This window comes from Solanum dulcamara, chromosome 10, assembly GCF_947179165.1.
Source record: "Solanum dulcamara chromosome 10, daSolDulc1.2, whole genome shotgun sequence".
Classification (NCBI taxonomy): domain Eukaryota; kingdom Viridiplantae; phylum Streptophyta; class Magnoliopsida; order Solanales; family Solanaceae; genus Solanum; species Solanum dulcamara.
The window spans coordinates 7,086,046-7,108,043 of record NC_077246.1 but is presented as its reverse complement, the minus strand read 5'-3'; the positions used below and the strand labels follow the sequence as shown (position 1 = coordinate 7,108,043).

The window sequence follows — 21,998 nt, the reverse complement described above, 5'->3', positions numbered from 1 at the left end:
GCAGTATAACTATGATTCTCTAAGAAGAAATTTGACGGCTTTAGCTCTTCAGATAAAATTAACAAATAAGGATATAGGTTGTAATATATTTTATTCTTTAATCTTCAACATTTAAAACAATAATAATGATACACATTCACATTTAAAAGATTTCTTCCTAAAAAATAGCTATCTCAGAGATTTTTCTAAAAAAATAAAATTTAGTGCCAGCTCACAATCTGGCGCGCTTAGGGCTCAGTTGAGTTAGTATTTTGGAGGCCCTTTCAAATGAAAGGTTGGGTTGAGCTAGGACGTTGAAATCTGCAGCCCGCTCAATCTGGGCCAACCCGTTTTAATAGCTCTACTCCTTACACTCACATTTGTTTCAAAGATCAGATGTCTAGGCTTGAGTTGTGTGCACCTAAAGGTCACAAATGACCAACAAGAGTTGTGGTGGAGTAGTAAATACTCCTTCATTCTCAACCAAAGGTCTCGGGTTCAAGTGCCCCTGCTACGAAGTTGCCTTTAGTTAGGGAGTGCAGAGACATGGCAAATGAGGGCTTGATAAGTATCTACAGCAGCCTTTAAGTAGTTGGAATCAATATCGCCAAATAACTTCATGTTTTACAAATACCGGATGAGCTCAACAGCAAACTTTCCCTTCCTTGTTGAGCTTATTTCTCCAATCTGTCATTAAGAGATCCATTAGTCGCAGAAACAGCAATCTCATTTCATATTAACAATTCTCTATAGCCCCAAAATGAGCTAGCGATGGTTGACTGCATATGCTAGTTTTCGCGACAAGTAACTCTCACAACATAAACCCCCCCCACCTCCAAAATCACTGAACATACCATCCCCAGTAGTGAATTTTCATTAAATCTCTTATTCATACTTAACAATACCAAAACACCAAACTTAGCAGGAAAAGGGAGTCATGTCATCGAACAAGCTAAGCATTTATCTGAATGAAGTCTTGATAGAGATTCAATAAAAATGAGAACTCTTCAACCAAACCTAAATATTGCCCCAAGTAAAATTTTTAACAACAAGAAGTTCAATCCCAAACTAGTTGGGGTCCGCTGTATGATACCTCACCAACCATGTGGCTTCATTTTTATTTTTATTTTGTTCTGAATCAATCAAATAATTGAGGATTTAGGTTCTCGGGCACTAAAAGTTCTCTATATTTTCTGTTGGCATACAAATTTCTAACAAGACAAAGGCTCCTTGCAAACTAATCATGACTAATTAGATCACCTGTATATATCTTTTTCTTCTATATTTTGCGCCAAGTCTACATGGACTCCAAGAAGATGTAGGTCTTTTAGGATAATTCACCATCTGATTTTATGTCTATCTCGTCCCTTTTAGCACCTTAAATCACCATGGTTTCACACTTACAAATTGATGTGTTAGAGCATAACTAATCTCGTGCGACTTTTTTTCATTTTATCCCTCCATCTGTGCTACTGCACCTTCAGCCAAATGTGATAATTCCTAATCTTGTACCGCCGCACATCCATCTTAACTGACGCATTTCTGCAACACTCATCCTATGAATATCCTGCAGAAATTCTCTAAATTACAATCACCTAATTAATCTAAAAACTATTATCACAAAATTTGCATTATAGCAAGGCATCCAAACATTATACCAATATTTGACTTTTTTCTCTAGTCACTTTTTATTTGCTAATTTGCTAGCTTTGTTTGAAGGTTAAAGAGAACTTTAAAATTTGAAACAACGTTTTTGGTAGAACTTAGTTGAGTGATAATATTGGCAAAGGATACTTCCAGTAGTTAAGGATTTCAATGTCAGAACTTATAGGAAGAGATAAGTATGCCCTTTGGTCGGCCAACCAGAGTCGGATCTAGCCCTGTACCTATGGGTTCACGGGAATCCAATAGCTTTCACCCAAATCTTGTATATGTATGAGGAAATATTCTAAAAATCTATATATATTTGATTGTAGGAACCCATAAGCTTCAAATCCGCCTCTGCAACCAACCAGCCAATGAGAAGAGCATATTTAAATCAATATTGGGAAAGCTTATAAAATTTAAAGCAAAAACTACTTCTTATCCATAGGTTATTTGTTGTGTGTGTGTGCACGCGCTATGGGAGGGGGGTTCATTCTGATTCATTCACTTTACCAGCTATGGAAGAATTTTATGAGAAGTAACTTACTTTAAGTCTTCCTTCTCCGCTAACTGATATCATGTCTCCAGTCTTAATGGTAGTATTGCTTTTTGTCACAGTGCTCCAATTGACACGAACATCTCCATTACTAAAAGGCCAGCAATATAGAGCGAGACAATATCAACTTAGGTAACAATGTATTTGGCCAAATACATCTGTATTATCAAAGCAGAAACATATGGAAATAGTAACAAAATCAACACTTCTTTTTATGATGGTAATATGTGTTCCAGGTTGCGCGCAACTCGACTATTCTACCGAGTACTTACAACCTCGCATCGCACAGGTACTAATAAAGACTTAGGCAGATGGAAAAAAACCACCTAGTATTTTTTGCTTCCACTAAGATTTAAACCATAAACCTCACGGTTCTCCTCCCACTTCATTGACCACTAGGCCACACTCTTGGTTACAAATCAACATATCCACATTGTTAGTGATTCATTCAATTTTTGAGACTATAACAACAAACGACCTCCAAATATCATCCTCTCCCTTGCTCTCCTCCTTAATCCATACAAAAATGAATCAACTGGTCAAGTTAGTTATCTTTGCCATATCAGGAGTTAGTTACGAGCTGTTGAATTAGTTCGAAGCAATTAGCAAATTAGATTCTTTATCATTTCTATAAGAGGCATTGTATCATTACAGATTGAATATACAGGTACACTTTCCTATTGAATTCTATTCTTCATCTTCTATCTTTTCATCCTCCATAGCTGTCAATTCGAGTACTCCTGTCCAGCTACTAATGTTGGGAAACGCAGAATAAACACAAAAATATACACGGTAAAAATAATGACAAATAATTTTACGCAGAAACCCTTTTAAATAAGGGAAAAACCACGGGCCAAGAGGAGCAACTGATATCACTATAGCAAAGAATTTTACACAGTGTAGTCACAAGTATAATACAAAGTGACTACTACAAACTCAAAAGAAATAGCTCTTTTTTGATTTCCACCTTACTAAAATATCGCTCACACTCTATTTTTCTTTCACAGTCTATGAAATACCTCACTGCTCTCTATATTTTTTTCTTCTCTGTGTGTGTATCAACAAATGAGCAGAAGTGCTCTATTTATAAGAGAAATTTGTTCCTATTGACATCAATGAAAAACATTATTTCAAATTTTGCACATTTCTTCTTTGAAAAATGATGAGATTTGATTTGAAAAAAATGGTGATATTTGGTTATATTCAGGGAGAGCTATATCATGACAGTCGAAGTTGCAGAAGTGTAACAGATTATCTACAACTGAAGCAGAATACATTGCGGCTACTGAAGCTGGCAAAGAGATATATGGCTCAAGCGATTCCTTCAAGAACTTGGATTGCAGTAGATGGAGTATGTTGTGACAGTCAGAGCGCAATAGACTTGAGCAAGAACTCCATGTACCATGCAAGGACAAAATATATAGATGTGACATATCATTAGATTCGTGAGCAAGTGGAGAGTGAATCATTTCATGTCAAAAAGATTCACACAAGTGAAAATCCTGCAATATGCTGACCAAGGTGATACAAAAGACAAGTTTGACTTGTGTAGAGAACTTGTCGGCATGAACTCTCTCTAAGAAGACAGAGATACCTCTTTCAAGTGCATGAGACTGGAGCGGGAGATTTGTGGGGTCCAGCCCCATATCCCATTACACTTCTTCAACGGTCCCCGTATGCTTGGCATGCCGGCCCGCTCTGAAGAATTCATGACTTATATATTGAAGTCCACATTTGTTGCAAACAACCAAATATCACCATTTTTTTTCAAACCAGATCTCACCATTTTCAAAGAAGAAATGTGCAAAGTTCAAAATAATGTTTTTCATTGATGTCACTGATGACATCAACAAGAATGAAATTGTCTTATAAATAGAGCACTTCTGCTCATTTGTTGATACGCACAGAGAAGAAAAAAAATAGAGAGCGCAATGAGGTATTCATAGATCGTGTAAGAAAATAATCTGTGAAAGAAAAAGAGTGTGAACGATATTTTAGTGAGGTGAAAAATCAAAATAGGATTATTTTTTGAGTTTGTAGTAATCACTTTGAGTATTGTACTTGTGACTACATAGTAAAATTTCTTACTGTAATGATATCAGTTGCTCCTCTTGGCCCGTGTTTTTTCCCTTATTTAAAAGAATTTCAACGAAAAATTCTTGGTGTCATTATTTTCCCATTTTATCCCCATTATTTTGACCGTGTAGATTTTTGTGTTTATTCAACGTTTTCCCAACTGCTAAAACCTCGAATTCCTCTAAGAATCCCTGCATTTTGGCTACCATACGGCACATAAACTGCAATTGTGTAAAATCCTGGACCACTTCATAGATTTGTGTGAGAAAATCAAAACCTACAATAACAATCTTCTCCCAACAAGTGACAAGCCCTCACAAAACAAAAACCCTCTTGCTTGTGTCGGTTCAGTGCTAGTGTTTTCCCTCATTTTTGTTTTTTGATAAATTACTGGATCTTCTTTTCTTTTCGATTTCTTTTTTAGGAAGTGATTAACAAATAACAACTTCCTTCAATTTGTTAATTATTCACCTGATCTTCTATCAGTATAATACAACAACCCAGTGAAATCCCACAACGTGGGGTCTGGGGAGGGTAAAGTGTACGCAGACCTTACTCCTACCAACATAGGACAGCTGTTTCCGAAAGACCCTCGACTCAATAAAAGCATAAAAAGAGGTCAGATAAGGCTAAGAAGTTCAAAGCGATATGGGAAAGCAAATAACGAAAGCGACACAGATAAAATAGGGTAATCAAAGTACAAAAAGTAATAGATAATAACAGAAATCAGAGCACAAGAAATTATAGTGCGCTAATGCACCTATTAATAAGGAAGAATAACGAGGCTATGTACTAGCCTTCTACCCTAATATGGTCCTCCACACCCTCCTATCTAAGGTCATGTCCTCAGTAAGTTGTAACTGCGCCATGTCCTGTCTAATCACCTCTCCCCAATAATGCATGAACTAATTTATTTCTCTGCTTGTGCATCCTTTCCTCACACAAAAAGCTACTTCTAGAGGCATCGTCCATTTATATCGCCGTGGAGCAAGGAGAAATAAATCATTTTTAACAGCCAACTCAAGCAGGGCACCATAAAAAGAGACTCTTCAGTTCCTTGCTTATTAATGGAAATATGCATTGTTACTAGCCCTTCAAGAAATTAGTTTTGCTGTAATGAAATAAAGGAGAATGCAGCAGCAATGCAGTGAGATTCCCTTCATGTCAATTGTCATAGATGTTGAACCTAGTAAAGATTATGGGTTGTGGATCTTTTCAATTACCTTGCTCTTTTGCAGGTGAAAATCAAAATGATACCCTACTTTAAAGCCTATAGACTATAGAAAAGACCTAAACAATGTGGGAATCAACGAGAAGTTGAAGAAATTTCATAGAAGGGACCCGTTTGAATACAATATATATAATTTCAAGGTCATACTGTACTGGAAGGACAGCTTATCCACAAATCCATTGTTTTTGGCATCAGGATAGCTTATCCGCAAATCCTTTGTTTTGGGGATAAGGATAGCTTATCCGCAAATCTATGACAATGATTACAGATAGCACGTTGTTCACAAATTGAGGCAAGGACCATTTTTAATTATCCATATACGAAAAACTAATGTAAGGATCATTATGTAGTCATTCACCACGCCAAGCTCACAAGCAGCAAAATATGTTTGGACAGCCTAAACATATACAAAGGGGGATTACCTAATCAAACTGGCCATTTTAGTTCGTGAAACTTTGAATCCTGCACTAGCTACGGCATCAAGTCTCAATGATGCCTCTATGGATTTTAAGGACTTCGTCCTGGAAAGAGAAGCAAAAATGGAAATTTCCTGAATCAAAATGTGACGCGTATGAAGGGAAGAGACCAAAGGAACTATAACTGTAACATTTTTAACCTTGGTGGTTCATATTCAAGGGCAAGCAATGGAATCTTCTTGCAAGAGACAGAAACATTTCCAACCTACAAAGAAAATATTAAGGAAGTGGAAAGCCTTAACACAGTCCAGATTTTTAAAAATTACAATTGTTCTCTTCTTTGGGATTTCTGTAAACTACTCTTTCTGCCCATTTAATGTGGCACCGTTTGACTTGGCATGGTGTTTAAGAAAAAAAGAAGACTTTTGAAACTTGTGGTCTAAAACAATCCCTATATATTTGTGTGGTTGAAAATCATTTTATTGAGGGTAAAAGGGGAATTTTAAATTTTTAAAGTTAAATTGTTTCTAATTATAGTAAGGTGACATTCTTTTTGGGACGGACTAAGATGTAAATGGTGCCACATAAAATGGGACGGAAGGAGTATTTTTTACGAAGAAAATTCACGCCCAATCATTCTCCTATTCAATGTAATTACATGTGATAATAGTGGTCGGTGGCAGTGTGTACACTATATGTTGATTTTCACAAATAACAGAGAAAAAATTTCACTCTTAATTGGCTAGTAGAAGCAAGTGCAGAAGAGTAGGGACAGAGAGTTATAATGGAAAAATTACAGACACATAAAGGAGGCAAGTTATTTTCTTTCATTTGGTCTGGAACATTTTGGAAATTCGAATAAAGGTCCTGAAAAGACTTGTGGAAAATTTTGTACATACTACCAAATGTCAATCATGTGTGTGTGTAAAATACCAAAGAAATCAATCATCTCGCAGCATAACTTTTCCACCCTATCCACACCCATGAAAAAGAGTATCCAAGAGAAAGTATTTTCCATTGTCCAACCAATTTCAGCTAAGGGAACCTCACAGGTTTAGAGATCCCACAACCATAGAAATGCAAATGACAAGACAGGCGTGCTTCAGAATGCGTAGACTAAAGTACTATTATGAAGAATAGGGAAGAGACTGTATGTGGAAGCAATATGCAAAGTACCGTTACCTTGTCCAATGCTGATACAAGGAAGTCAGAAAGTTCTGGAACAACAAGAACATGAGCTCCCTTTTCACCCTAAACATCAGAAAGAGATGTTCAGGACAACCAAACACTTCGAAGAAATGGGAAGAGGAATATGTCTCAACGGTCACACAAATAGAGACACAAGACCAACATCATGAAATATCTAGAGGGTTAATTAGTCAGAACGTGTGAAAGAAAGTAGGAATAAAATATAATTTCAAAAGAAAAAAAATCAAAAACTTTAAATAATCTGAAGTGAAACTTTGATATTAGTTTAAAACAGTCAATCAGCAATCTCTAAAGAAGCTCAACCACTATTCTATTTTAGGAGTTAGTTTGCTTTTAGAGAGTAGCTAAGCAAGGTTTCTTTGTCATACTCTGGTTCTTTCTTCTTCTTTCTTTCTTTTTTTTTTCTTTTTTACGATTGTGGCATTCAGGACAACTTGCACGCATCTCGACTATTCCATCATATACCTGCTACCTCCCACCAACACAGGTATCGACTCTGTCCCCTAAGGTTTAGGTAGATGGAAAGAGATCACCAAGTGTTTTTCACTTCCGCTACAATTTGAACCTTAGACCTCATGGTTCTCCTCCCACTTCATTGTACACTAGGCTGCACAATTACATGCATTGTCATACTCTTATTTTCTATGTGCCTAAGATAACTTTGCAGTATGTTCTCGCTGCTAAAGGAACATTTCAATAATCTATCTTGAATGTTGCTTCATTCATCAAGCTTGCTACTTCTACATTTCATTGTAGATGTTTGAATCACCACTTCCACACCAAAACAAAGGGCTCATTAGGAGATCAAAGTCTTGAGCAGCAACTTAACTTTGTACTATATACTACCTCCACGTATAAGTTCTAAATCATCATTTATGTTCTATTTTACTCGGCCCTTGGTGATTTGAAAATTCTCTTAAGAAACTATTTATTAGGGGTTTATTTTACTAAATTATCCTCATTAATTATACTTTGAAAATCTAAGTTTCACTACTATTACTTCATATAGTTATTTAATGATAAGGTTATTACAACAACAACAACAACCCAGTGAAATCCCACAGCGTGGGGTCTGGGAAGGGTAAAGTGTACGCAGACCTTACTCCTACCAAGGTAGGGCGGCTGTTTCCGAGAGACCCTCAGCTCAAAAGAAGCATAAAAAGAGGTCAGATAAGGCTAAGAAGTTCAAAGCGATATGGGAAAGCAAATAACGAATAACGCAAATAACGAAAGCAACTCAGATAAAATAGAGTAATCAAAGTACAGAAAGTAATAGAAAGATTATAATAAAAGTCAGAGCACAAGAAATTATAGTGCGCTAATGCACCTACTAATACGGGAGAATAACGGGACTATGTACTAGCCTTCTACCCTAATATGTGTCCTCCACACCCTCCTATCTAAGGTCATGTCCTCGGTAAGCTGTAACTGTGCCATGTCCTGTCTAATCACCTCTCCCCAATATTTCTTCGGCCTACCCCTACCTCTTCTAAAACCATCCATGGCCAACCTCTCACACCTCCGCACTGGGGCATCTGTGTCTCTCCTCTTCACATGCCCAAACCATAACCTTAATGATAAGGTTATTATAAGAAGAAAATAATAAGTCTCTCTTGATTTACTGAAATTGAAAAATAAAAATAAAAATCTATTTTTTAGTACAAGGGCCAAGTAAAATGGAACGGAGGGAGTACATAATAACTCAGCTACATAAGAGGTGGATCCTCTCTTAGGTGTGATGCCCACAACTCTCTGCCCAAGAGCCCTCTATTTGATCAACTTGGTGTTGCCAGAACTTGCAAGAAAGAGATAAAACCTCCCAAAAAATAAAGAAAGAAAATACCTGCAAGAGTATATCTCCCAGCTTATTCCTTGCAATCCCTGTACCAAGGATTGCACCAAGGAAATCACTGTGAGAACAAGGTTGAAATGAAAAGTTCCCTGAAATACTGGAAAAAGGATCCCTTTTCAAATAATAAAGAGGAATTTTTGATTGGTTGTTTTAAACAGCAGATATAACTGAACAATGACAGGACGACCTACCTCAAGGCTGCAACATTATCTGGATCACTTGTTAATGCCTCCGGGTGTCCAACTGAGAGTCGGCATCGTTCGGCCTATTTAAGGAGACAGTAAATATAAATTCAAGCAGCTTTATTGCTCAAACAAGTTTTGTAAACCAAACTGTGTCCAACCTCTGGGTATCCTCCTTGTGCAACTATTTTGAGGTCAGCTAACCTTTCTAAGACTAGCATTGACTCTTTTAAGACAGGCGGAGTCAGAAAATCAGTATGTAAAACTTCTCGTCTTAATGATGCCCGTTTCGCCTGAGAAGTACACAAGTGATAATTAGTTTAGAGTAAGACTTAGGACAATGTTTCGGCTCTTTTCCTACAACAGGGAACAAAGAGGTGAAAACCAGACGACTTTTCAAATGTTAATTGAGAGGAGAGTGATCGGTCTGGTAGATGTATATGTACCAGTTCAACAATACGTTTCACATCTTCAATGGTGTTCTTGTCTCCCACTCCTTTCAGTAAAACATCAGCATCACCCTTAATAGCCTGTGGTAGGCTGCATATTCCGAAAGCTGTTTTGAAGGAGGTCCAATAACATGTTGGTCATCAGCTATTAAAGTTTATAACTAAAAGTAGAATGGTTAGGTCGATAGATATTCCCAAGGAATCTTCCAATCCTAAACAACTTACTCTGATGTAAGAAACAGCAAATTTATCCAAATAGCCCTTAAACTATTACACATTGTTTCATGCGATCTTTATGAGGAAGTTGAGACATACAAATATATGCTAAAAGAAAAGGTGGCCAAACTAGTACTTAGAAGTTTCCACCTTGGTATTATTTGGTCACTATAATTTCAAAATGACTCATATTTTCCATATACTAGTCTGCAAGTGACTGAATTGGCCCAGCCGGTAATACACCCAAAACACTTGCAGCCTCTTGATCTTCTGAAATACACATGAACGGCCAAAAAGCATGTAGTCCTTCGTAAAATGCAACTGACTCATTCTAACCTTTATTATACCTCAGGCACCTGTCATCTTGTGGAACTACAAGTTAGAGACTAGGTGCAATTCAGAACAAATCAGCACCATGGACTGCACAGTTCAATTCTCAGAAGTCAATCGAGCATTCACCTTTGCACTGGTAGCTTTCAGTGAAATTTCAGCTTTTCAACAGAAGGTATGATTGATGATGACAACTAATTGAAAGATTGAATCTGATGATCTGCATTGACACTTCACTAGTTGATATGTTCTATTAATGGGTCATTTGGTGGGAAGTGCAAGGCAATTGTTGATAAAATGCCTCAGCATGATGTTGCAGCTTTGAATATAGATATTTTGGACTTCTTGAAATGAAAAACCAAGTCAAGGATATTATTTTTTCAACCATATGCAATTTCAATTCCATGCTATTTGCAAACAATAGTTTGCAATTGTGTTATCAATGAGTTAACCAGAACTTCCTTTGTTTCGTTTAATACGATAGTATTAATTGGAGATGAAGTTTAAGATGTCAATTTGACTTATCTAATATATTAATGATGAGATAAGAGGATATCAGAGTAGTGGTTGACAAGCGAGCAAACGTCACATCAAAGCTAAAGTTTGAATAGTTTATAATGAATTTAAATTCTTGAAAGTTGTACCAAAATAGAATTGTGTCAACCATTTTGGTACATCCCAAAATGGAAACAAATCACACATATTGGATCCAAGGGAGTACCAAACAAGGGGAGGTCAATTGCTGTATGTTATTTGATATAGTGGATTTCCTTAATAATTATTATTTGTTGTTGTGTTAATTGATGAAACAAGTGATAGAGTCAACAAAAGCTTAATATGGAGAAATACTCCTAAAGAGTAAAGGCTACGTAATAACTAAAAGCAAGATAGAATATATTCACAGAAAGTTGATATGAGATAGATGGGATATAGTGGAATCTATGGTAGATAATTCAAATATATAAGCTCTCAATCTTTCAAGAGAATGGCATGCTATATGAAAATGTAACTCAAAAAATCAAAACAGGACTGTTGAAATGGTAGAGTGCTATGGGAGTGCTACGCGACATGAAGATACTTGCCAAAGTGAAGGAAAATTTCTATAGTTGTAAGACTAACAATGTTGTACATGAGTGAATGTTGGCAAGTACGGCCAAGCATATCTACAAGATGTGTCATAGGAATCTGAATGTCAAGATAAATGTACAATAATACTAGATTAGAAAAAATTAGAAATGATCAAATTTGATAGAAAATGCAAGTAGAACAGAAGGAAAAAGATGAAAGAAGGTCGCATGGATTGTTGGTTATATCTTATGTTGACCTTTAAATGCACTGGTCCTTAGGTATGATACCATAATACTTGAAGGTGTTACGAAGAAGAAGGTAAACCTAAAATCACAGGAAGGAAAATTGTTTCATACGGACCTAGTGAAGACCAAAGAAAAACGGAAGCAAAATGTCCATATAGGTGATACCAACAAATTGAGATTACAGTACAATAGTTGTTGGAACCGTTTTTTAGATGAAGTACAATAGTTGTTGGAACTATCAAACAGGTACATTAGTTGTTGACATACTTACTTTAGGTCCAGTGTTTGACTGTAATACGTATTTTAATTTGCTTAAAGATTAGATGTGACTCCCTCCGTCCCAATCTATGTGAAAGTGTTTTATAGAGCACAAAGTTCAAAAAAAAGGAAGACTTTTGAAACTTGTGGTCTAAAATAAGTTATAGACATTTTTGTGGCTATAAATCATTTCATTTAAGATAAAATAGGAAGATTATAGTAAAATTGTTATTAAATATGGAAATATGTCATTCTTTCCGGGACAAACTAAAAAGAAAATAGTGTCACATAAATTGAGACAGAGGGTGAAATAGATATTCAACAACAACATACCTAGGTTAATCCTACAGGTGGAATCTGGGGAGGATAGAGTGTACCCAGACCTTACGGAAGTAGAGAGACTGTTTTCGAAAGACCCTTAACTCAAGTAGCACATAACAAAGCAGTTTGAGGGAGTATTGATACTATGAGTGTGAATTTAAGGAATTGCTAATTTTTGAGAACTTGTAGTTTGTCCTAAAAGATAAATGATTGAGTATAGGGATAAAAGGACCTAAATACAGTGAGATGATTATTTGGATTTCATATAGCACTGTCTTACATCCAAGTGTGTGATCAATGAATCAGGTGCAAACCTTGGAGATCAATGTTCAACTCTTAACACTAGGTGATTTCTTTCATTTGCCTAAGTCTTAGTGAGCAAACTTACTCGATACCTACCAGGTACCCGAAGGAATAGTCGAGGTGCATAAAACTTGGTTCGACCATCACTGTTATAAAAGATTATATAAACCCTTAGCTAGTCTGGAATTGAAACATAGTTGTTCTTGTATGTAACTTCAATTGTGAGATTTGTGATATTCCACAAACCCGCTAATTTTCTTCCTGTATAATAACGAATTAGGGAACATGCAGGTGTATACACTGTACCTATGTACTATGTTGTTTGGTTCAAAAGTGTTTCCGGGTGTGTGGCAGATTCTTTAAAAAAAAGTACATATTTGGAGGATCCAATACAGGTTCGGCAATATTTTTGGAGAGTCCAAACAACATAATCTGTGTAGAATAGAGTTTTCACTTTCCATTTTCAACGGGGTAACAACATGTCATTAGTTAAGCCAGTTCCTCCAGAATCTTCGAATAAGGACCCTATGGGTAACTTGTTAACAATATGAATCAAATGAAAGTAAAACAGAATAATTATAAGGACTACTTGGGTTACTTTTCCGATTTCACTTGGTCCATAGTCAGCTAGAGACCGAGGTAAGAATTTGGTCAAACCCAGTAATGTTGGTCCAAAATCTATTCATTTAATACATTTTAGAACTCAATAACTTAAAAAAGGGCTAAAATCAAGCTTCAAATTCTAGCTCCTCCTCTTTCCATAGTAGATACACAATCGCACTCAACTATTTCAGCTCATATAAATTGACACTAAAATCATCAAAAAGTAGACACGAAAGAAATAAGGAAATTTCCATACCTGAGGGGTGTAGAGGTGTTCGGAGGATGAGGGTTGTACCGGAGAAGAAGTCTCTGGCGACATGAGTGGTGGGGGGAATAGATAGAAATGAGGGAACTACTCTTCTGAGAATCGATTGTGCGGCAAAGCCAGTGGCAGCCATGGCCAGTACACGTATTGGGATGGTTTCAACGATTTTGGATGAATGGAGATGCTTCAATATTGAGAAAATCATAAGTACTACAACAACCACAAACAACGAGTGAAATTCGCAACAACGAGTGAAAGTTATTTTTGGACATGTATTTTAGTTGAAATATTAAAAGGGGTCAAAAATATTTTTAAATTATTTAAAATGAATAAAAATGTTCTTTTTCTTATAATTTGGTTAAAAAATGTTCTTACCTTTAATACTTTGATTCATAAATATCCTTATTGTTATTTAATAGGCCAAAAATATTCTTTTTTAAATAAATATACTATTTATTTTCTTTTTGAACACATTTTTTTTTAATAATATTTTTTTATTAGCGAATATTTATTTTACTTTAATTAGAAAAAAATTTAAAAAATAAAAACATTTCTTATTTTATTATAATTATTTTTATCGTTATTTGAATAAAAATTAATGATGAATTTAATATGATCTTATATATATGACATATAATATCCGTTGAAACATAGAGTACATGAAATTATTCCTTTTTAATTGATAAAATGAGATTACGAAGAATAAAATAATTTCCTATATTTTTATTACTTAAAGTGGTTTAAAAAAAGAAAGAAAATAAGAAAAGTGTTCCTTAAAAGTAATATTTTTTTTTATAAGGAACAAGATTTGTTTTTTTTAAAAAAATATATTTATTCTGAAAAGGGCATTTTTGACCCATTTTGTAACAATAGAGACATTTTTGACCCATTAATAATAATAAGAGAATTTTTGGACCAAAGTATTGACGGCAAGGGCATTTTTGGATCAAACTATAAATAAAGGACATTTTTATTTATTTCAAATAGTTTAAGAGTATTTTTGACCATTTTTCCTTTTTAATTTTTTTTTTGTGTGTGGGAGTGAAATTTCAATTAAATTGGTTTGGACAATTTTTGAAAGGGAATTTTACACAAAATAGACCAAAGGAGTAAACTATATACTAAGAATAGACCTAGCCCAACTTATTTATCCTAATTGGACCAAAAGCCCAATCTAATTACATCACTGCCCCACCTTATTTAATTGGGATATTTTCAATCTTTTTCGCATGACCTGGCCCACGATGCCCTAATTTCCAAGCCCATATTCGCTTGACCAGCCTCGCCCTAATTCCTTTTCTTTACTTTTCCTTCTTCACGTGACCAGGCCTTTCTCTTTTATATTTACTCCCTGAAAACATGGCGAACAGAGAGAAAAAAATCGCAAAATTGAATTTGAAAAAAATCCGTAAAATTGCTAGAAGCAAACCGCTTAAACACTCCATTAGCGGGTATATACATTCTCCATTTTTCTTACTTGTTTGCAAACTTTTATTGCACACACATTGTTATTACAAATATCGAAATTTATTTTTGACTTTTATGCAACAATAAGATATATATTTGTTCATTTTGTTATATGGGATGTAAGCAGCGGGCAGAGAGTCGTTGGTGGGGTCATGCTCCTTTCATTAGTTTTTGTATGGATGACGATGTAGGTGAAGAAGAAGAGCATATTGATTCAGCTATGTGGGATCCTCTAAGTTTTACATTGATTGGAGATGATTCGCAGCCTGTTGACATTGGTAGTAGGAATCCCAGGGATGGGTAAATGTTGAGGCCGCCGAAGTAAGGGACGTGTCAGATGTCGAAAATGTTCCTAAAGAGAATTTGAATGTTGAGATGAAGTTGGTGATGTGCGAGATGTCGAAAATGCTCCTGATGTTGGAGTTATGTCTGAGAAGGATGATCATAAAAGCAAACGAAAAGTTTGTGAAATAGAAGGCGAAAAAAATGTAAATGATGAAATTACTGGTAAGAAACGAAATGCTACTGCTGATACTCCAAACTGTGGCGCCGAATCGTCCCCCCTGGTGATAGTGGAACTCAAACTATTCATCTAACCACTGAAGGCCATTTGGGTGATGAACACTCTTTGATACCATGAGAGTATAATATACTCTAGTGGTATCAATGAGTAAATGAGTAGTATTTTCACTTTTCACCCTTGATATCATAAGAGTATATATACACCATGATGGTATCAAGAACCAATTGAGCAGATTTTGAGTGAAGCATTACATGTAGAGTGAATTTACGTTTGTGCTTTCAATTATTTATGTTTCAAATAATGGATACTGTGATGGTATATATACTCTTACGGTATTATGCAATAAGTAATCATTTTCTTTCTTAATTTTTTGATTTTGTTGATTCGTTTGTGTACTTTTATTGTGTGGGCCGATAGGTGATTTTTACATCAAAATGGATGTTGATTACAAGTCAAAAGTTGACTGCTCTAAGAATTGTGCTATAGTTAATGATTTGCATGATGTTTTGTTGGATGCACAATTTGAATTGTTTAGACAAACTTGCTTTGATAAATATCTATATATGTTGCCAATTATGGTGCAAGAGCGCGTGGTGCACAATTTGTTGATGAGGAAAGTGTATTCCGAGGAGGATCATGTGATGAATTTTTTGGTAAGTGGTGTGCATCTCCGTTTTGGGTTGGATGAGTTTGCCCTTGTTATAGAGTTAAAATGCAAGGGTAATACAAGTATCGCGATGGTGTCAAGAGATAATCGTTTGTTGTAGAGGTATTTCAATGGTTCTACCACTGTGACATGGGGTGAAATGGAACATTATTTTAAGAATTCGATATTTAGGAAGGTTGCTGATGTTGTGAAGATGACAATTTTTTATTTTGTAAATACGTTCCTCTTTTGTTCAGCGAAAAGTCAGGCGCTTGATATGTCATATTTTGATCTAGTTGAGAGTGGAGACTTCAACAATTATGCATGGGGAGTTGTTGTATTCGAGGCGACATATAATAGTTGTCATGATAAGTTAATGACAAAACTTGAATTTTAAGCAACTATTATATACCATTAGAATGTATATATTCCAAGGTTGCTTGCATAGTTTGTGGCCACAAGGGCTTTGAAAATAGAAAAATATACCTTGGACAGCTATAGAAGGTAACTTATAAATTCACCCGAACCAATAGTACTTTTTGATAGTAGTACTTAGTTCATCAACCAAATTAGTGAAATATAGAGTATTGAAGATGTGTAAAATATATGTCGTTGGTGTAATTTATAACAAGCAGTGTAATTGAAAATATATTTTGCAAAAATGCATTTGAAGTTTTCTGCAAAAGCAGTTTGATATTTAATGTAAGAAAGTATAAACACAGTAGAGTTATGAAAACTAAAGAATTAGGTATTGCTCTACCATACTCATTTATGAGCAATATATACATATCAATGAGTTTGAACTAATTCCATAGCAAAATAGTACTATAACATCATGACTTTCCCATTACTATTATTCTTTTCTCAAAAATACTAATTTTCCCATTCTTTATTTTTATATTTATCAAAGAATTAATAAAAAGAGATATAGTATATCGATCCCCTCTTATACGTCTATTATAAGGTATTAGTTTAGGATGTTATTTTTGATATTTAGAGTAAGGAAAAGGGACACGCAAGTTTGATCGTTAAAATTTTATTTATAAAAAGGAAGAGATTATCGGAAAGGTCACTCTCAGCCAGACTCAAAATAAAAGGTAGTAGCTAGAATGTAATATTTCTTCTTTATATAATAGAATGACAACTATTATATATACTTTGTTGTTATCAATATATACTATGCAAGCAATGTTTTTCACTGTAGTATTTTTCTTTCATGATACTATCATAGTATATATATATTCTAATGGTATTAAGAAGTAATTGGACATTTTCCCAGTGATTGGTTTCTTTTCGCTCCTTGATAACAATACAGTATATATATACCATGATGATATCAAGTAATGCCATATGAGTTTTTGTATACCCCGTGGGTATCATACAGGACTGACACCTTCATTTTACACGATATCCTGTGAGTATATATATGCCTTTTTGGTATCACAGAGAGTGACAATTTTTAATCTATTTCAGGCGCAACAGAAAGATGAGTCTACACATTTTGAGAAAGGGTATACAGATTTGGACAGAAGTGATCATAAAAATGTTCCAGATAGTGCGCCTACTGTTTATGAAGTTGGTATCGATAGTGAGAAAACTAGTAAAGATAAGTTTGTTGGTGAAAGTAGTAAAAATATTAATGATAATGAGGTAGCTCCGTGTCCCAATTTGTGTTTATTTCTATGAGTGAGTCTACCATTGCTGCTATCACTCAAGATTATTATAAGAGGAAAAAAGAAGGTGCGATTTTTTTTTGACTAGCACGAAGTTGAATTATGACCCCTTATTCGATGATGACTTTTTTTTTAGATTTAAGTGAGACAGATTTAGCAGCGATAACTCAAGTTGATGTTCATCTAGGTACTGATGTTAAGAAACACCAAACTGTTGGGGATGATGGTGCTGAGCATCAAACGATCGATATTGATGTTGATGCAAACACAAATGTTAGGCATGACACATTTGTAAAATAAGTTGATGATGAAGGAGCTGATATTAGAGGTGGTAATAGTTTTTGTCAGTTGAATGTAGTCCTCTTGAGCTGAGCTCTCTTTGAGGGCGGATTACATACACGATCCAAATTCGGGGGTGATGGCACTCATCTCAACTCACCGAGACAAGTCAGCCTAAAACTCAAAGAAAATTGAATGCAGAAGTAATTGAGATAAAACAAGGTTTAACTTAGTCAAAAATAAATAGATAATCTCAAAATCTCCCAAGACTGGTTGTCACGTATACAAGCCACTAATAAATTACCGAAGTACGAAAGAAAATACAGTCACAATGTCTTTGTCTCCAGAGTAGGACTAAAACATAATAAAAGAGTAAGAGGTGTCCGCTAGATGGATGTAACAACTACCTCAATACTCAAAATAATAGCCTCGGATGTGGTGGAAACATTATGAGATCAAGCAAGTCCGGACTCACAACCTATACAAGTGTAGAAGCAAGGCGTGAGTACCAAACAACACGGTACTCAGCAAGTGGACAGCTAAAACTAAGCAAAGCTCAATAGATACAAGTACTTCTGTCCTCTCAACCGAACCTCCTTAACTACAACCTGCATAAAACCAGCCCAACTCTACACTTGTACAATAGTAACAGTAATACAGTCCACAAATACTCATCAATAGTCTCATCAATGAATTATATCAAGTCAAGTTCAACATATACAGAGCAATAAAGGGGTAAACACAAATTCACAAATATCTACAAAATGCGATGCAATGCAATGAGATGATACATGTCTGTCCTATCGGTACATATCCGCTAAATTACAGTCCGGAGCCCATAGGGGATATTTCTGTCCATGTAACCTGCCACGGAGTGTGTGGGCCTTTCCCTCAATACATATATCCTGCCACGGAGCGTGTGGTTCGACCCATTTATTTCATAATACCTGTCACGGAGCGTATGGCCCGACCCCTTTATTTTATAATACCTATCATGGAGCGTGTGACCCGACCCCTTTGTTTCATAATACCTTCCACAGAGTGTGTGGCCCTACCTCTTTTGTTTTATATCATTTTTAGTCTCACACAATATGTCAGAATCAATGTAATCAATTCATGTTCATATAATTCACGAGAATAACATGACAACAATAATTTTTCCTATCTCACATCAACATAGTCATTTGACATGTCCAAAATAAACCCATAATCACAATATATCAATTCCACCAATACATGTCATTAGATCACTATTTTATACCCCTCATCTCCATTTTTTAAGGCCAATCATAAGTCAATAATCCAGTCCAATTCTCATTACTCTCCAGTATACATAACACGGAAATACAAACATCTACAAGCTTAAACTGAGGTTTAGAAATTTACTTGCCTTAATTAATCAAGTAATTACTCCGGTACTTGAGCTTTTCCTTTTCGTTGGGCCTCCAAATCAACGTAATCTAGTCAAATAAATAATCACAATAAGATTTCAAAACTAACAACACCCTTATTACCATATGTCTAGCCTAGATCCAAAAATTTAAGCAAATCTATAAACACGTTCCTAATCTTAATGTCACTTAATATGTCAACTCCCATATTTTCTGAATTTCAAAAGTAGGATTAAACCTCAATTAATTTGAATAATAATTTTAAAACTTGAGTCTTTCGTAACGCTTTCGAATGATCAAAATCTGTTCAAATACATAATCTTCATAAGAATACGAATCCAATGACACCCATATTGCTATATTTATTTTCGGATAAAAAATTAGGTCGAAAGTCATCCCAAGTCATTGAAGTCAAATCTGAAAATTTCTTTTCGATTATGTTCACTCATGATAAATAAACCCACATGTCAAATTTAAGCTAAAATGGATCGTTATTCGACTCTAAATCAAGATTTTATGTGAAGAACCCTATGGTCATATTTTCTTATTTCAGCTTTATTTCTCCACCAATATACCCTAAAAATATTCATAATCACATAAAAATATAATTAAAAGTATGAGAATAATTACCTTGACGTTTTGGAATGAAAATTCCTATTTTTCTCTTCTCCTTTATTTTTCTTTTCTCTTTTCCTCCATATTTTTTTCCTCATTTTTTTCCAATTCTGCCGCTGCGTTTCTCGCTTACATATATATATATATATATATATATATATATATATATATATTCCTTTTATTATTATTATTATTATTATTATTTTATTTTTTTAATTATTATTTATTTTCTTCTTTTTCTTTTCTAAATTAATCATATACTAAAAGTGACAAACCCTACTAACCTATTTTATTAAATATAAGAAAAGTGGTATAAGTATTAAATAAATTAACACTTTAGCGCACCAATTAAATTAATTCTCTAAAATTATCCCTCAACTAATTAACCGAAGTTACCGAAAGGTTCAAAATTTTCAACTTAAATTTACGAAAAGGATCTTCTATGAAAGGATGAGGACTCGTTCTAAAAATTACCTAACGGGTCATTACACATTGAAACCATAAGAGTATATATCTACTATGATGGTATCAAGAAATAGTTGAGCAGTGTTGTTCACTGCAGTGTTTTTTCCTTCATGATACTATTAGAGTATATATATATTCTAATGGTATCAAGAAGTAATCGGTCATATTTTCAGTGACTATTTTCTTTTTGCTCCTTGATAACACCACAATATATATATATATATATATATAATTAAGAATTTTGTCACTGCAGTGTTATTCAGACTTAATACCTTCATGAAACTGTCAGAGTATATATATATATACTATGATAGTATCAAAGAATAATTGAGCAGTGTTGTTCACTACTGTGTTTTTTCCTTCATGATACTTTTAGAGTATATATGTATTATGATGGTATGAAGAAGTAGTTGAGTAGTGTCTTTCACTGCTGTGTTTTTTCCTTGATGATACTATAGAGTATATATACACTCTTATATACTTTGATGGTAACAAGAAGTAATGAAGCAGTTTATCCAGTAATTAGTTGCTTTTTGATTAGTTGATGGAATCAAGAAGTAACTGAGCAATATTTTCCCTTCTTGATACTTTCAGAGTATATATATATATATATATATATATATATATATACTATGATGGTATCAAGAAGTAATTGACTAATGTCTTTCACTGCTGTGTTTTTCCTTGATGATACAAATATGTATACTGTGCTGTTATCAAGGAGCATGGTCATTAAAGTAAGACAACAATCAAAGTAAGATAACAATTAAACAATTTAATAGTACCAAAATACGAACTTATACTGTCATGTCAATATGAGAAAACATAAGCAAAAAAATAGAAGAAAGTGTTTGTAACTTCTGAGTTAAGACACACATTATAGTATTTTAATGTTTCTTTATCTGATATAATCTGAGTATATCAGCAACTATACTATTTCATTGTTTCTTTGTAATTCTATCAAAAAATTTTCGATTGTGTCCTTGTCCTCCACACTTACTACATGTTACTGTTGTTGTATATTCAAATCCTCCTTTTACTCTCTTTTTCCTAGGCCTTCCCGCTCTGATTTTGACATTAGGTGGGAGGACCACTAGTGAAGACACCTCCTCAGGAATGGGGTACATATTGGTATATGGGAGAGGATGTATTATTGCCTCATATGTTTTAACCAAAAACTCTCTGATGTAGTAAGGAGAGCAATGTGTATATTTTGGGAGATGATTTTTGCTCAAAACTACCATTGTATGGGCACATGGAAATTTATCTATTTGAAACTTTCCACATGTGCATGTTTTTTTTTGTAGACAGACAATGTATTTGACATTACCATCTTTCACTGTATAGACATATTAAGTTGAAGGGATAATTTGTGTTTTGTGTGTTTGATGAAAAATATAAGTTAGTATATGATTGGAAAACTAGAAATATACAGTTTTGACAGTAAAGTACTGATTAAATATCTGACCTCCATCATTTGTGATTCTTTGGTAGCTTCATTCAATAACATCTCATACTTTTCGGACAATGTTGTATTTGAATGCTTCGCAGCTTAACTATTTTTATAATTTTATTTTTGTACCATTGTGGTCATAAAGTCAAGTAGATCTATAACTGGGAGATCTCTTGCATGTCTGTTTACTGCATTGACTGACTCTACTATGTTTGATGTTATTGTTGTTGTTCGATTGGCTGTGCAATGTGAGCGGGTCCACTGGTGATAACAATATCTTGCA

The 21,998-nt window shown here is 34.5% G+C and overlaps 1 protein-coding gene and 1 long non-coding RNA gene across 3 annotated transcripts; one reads left to right on the top strand and one right to left on the bottom strand.

The window, feature by feature from the left end:
* Positions 1-53: 53 nt before the first annotated feature.
* LOC129870082 (uncharacterized) lies at positions 54-13,435 on the bottom strand. Of its 2 annotated transcripts, XM_055944668.1 has the most exons (10): positions 13,195-13,435; positions 9,592-9,701; positions 9,307-9,438; positions 9,155-9,228; positions 8,955-9,060; positions 7,085-7,153; positions 6,103-6,167; positions 5,909-6,007; positions 2,171-2,270; positions 54-666 (listed from the first exon to the last, which is right to left on the bottom strand). In XM_055944668.1, exons 1-10 carry the CDS (start codon positions 13,406-13,408, stop codon positions 604-606), a joined length of 1,032 nt encoding a protein of 343 aa, XP_055800643.1. In that variant the 5' UTR covers positions 13,409-13,435; the 3' UTR covers positions 54-603. The 2 variants fall into 2 exon arrangements, with proteins under 2 accessions (XP_055800643.1, XP_055800644.1); XM_055944669.1 differs by lacking the exon at positions 2,171-2,270 and having other exon boundaries at positions 13,195-13,422.
* A 1,116-nt stretch (positions 13,436-14,551) lies between these two features.
* On the top strand, positions 14,552-15,362 carry LOC129871251 (uncharacterized). Its single transcript, XR_008762218.1, has 2 exons — positions 14,552-14,654; positions 14,862-15,362. It is a non-coding gene; the product is annotated as an uncharacterized LOC129871251 (long non-coding RNA).
* The last annotated feature ends 6,636 nt before the right edge of the window (positions 15,363-21,998 follow it).

What these genes read in the sequence shown, in the direction of transcription:
- LOC129870082 (XM_055944668.1), bottom strand. Translation starts at nt 13,408, where the DNA reads ATGATTTTCTCAATATTGAAGCATCTCCATTCATCCAAAATCGTTGAA. An exon ending in CACAAGGAGGATACCCAGAG is followed by an intron (nt 9,229 to 9,306) that starts GTTGGACACAGT and finishes CTCCTTAAATAG; the next exon opens with GCCGAACGATGCCGACTCTC. An exon ending in CTTGAATATGAACCACCAAG is followed by an intron (nt 6,008 to 6,102) that starts GTTAAAAATGTT and finishes TTCTCTTTCCAG; the next exon opens with GACGAAGTCCTTAAAATCCA.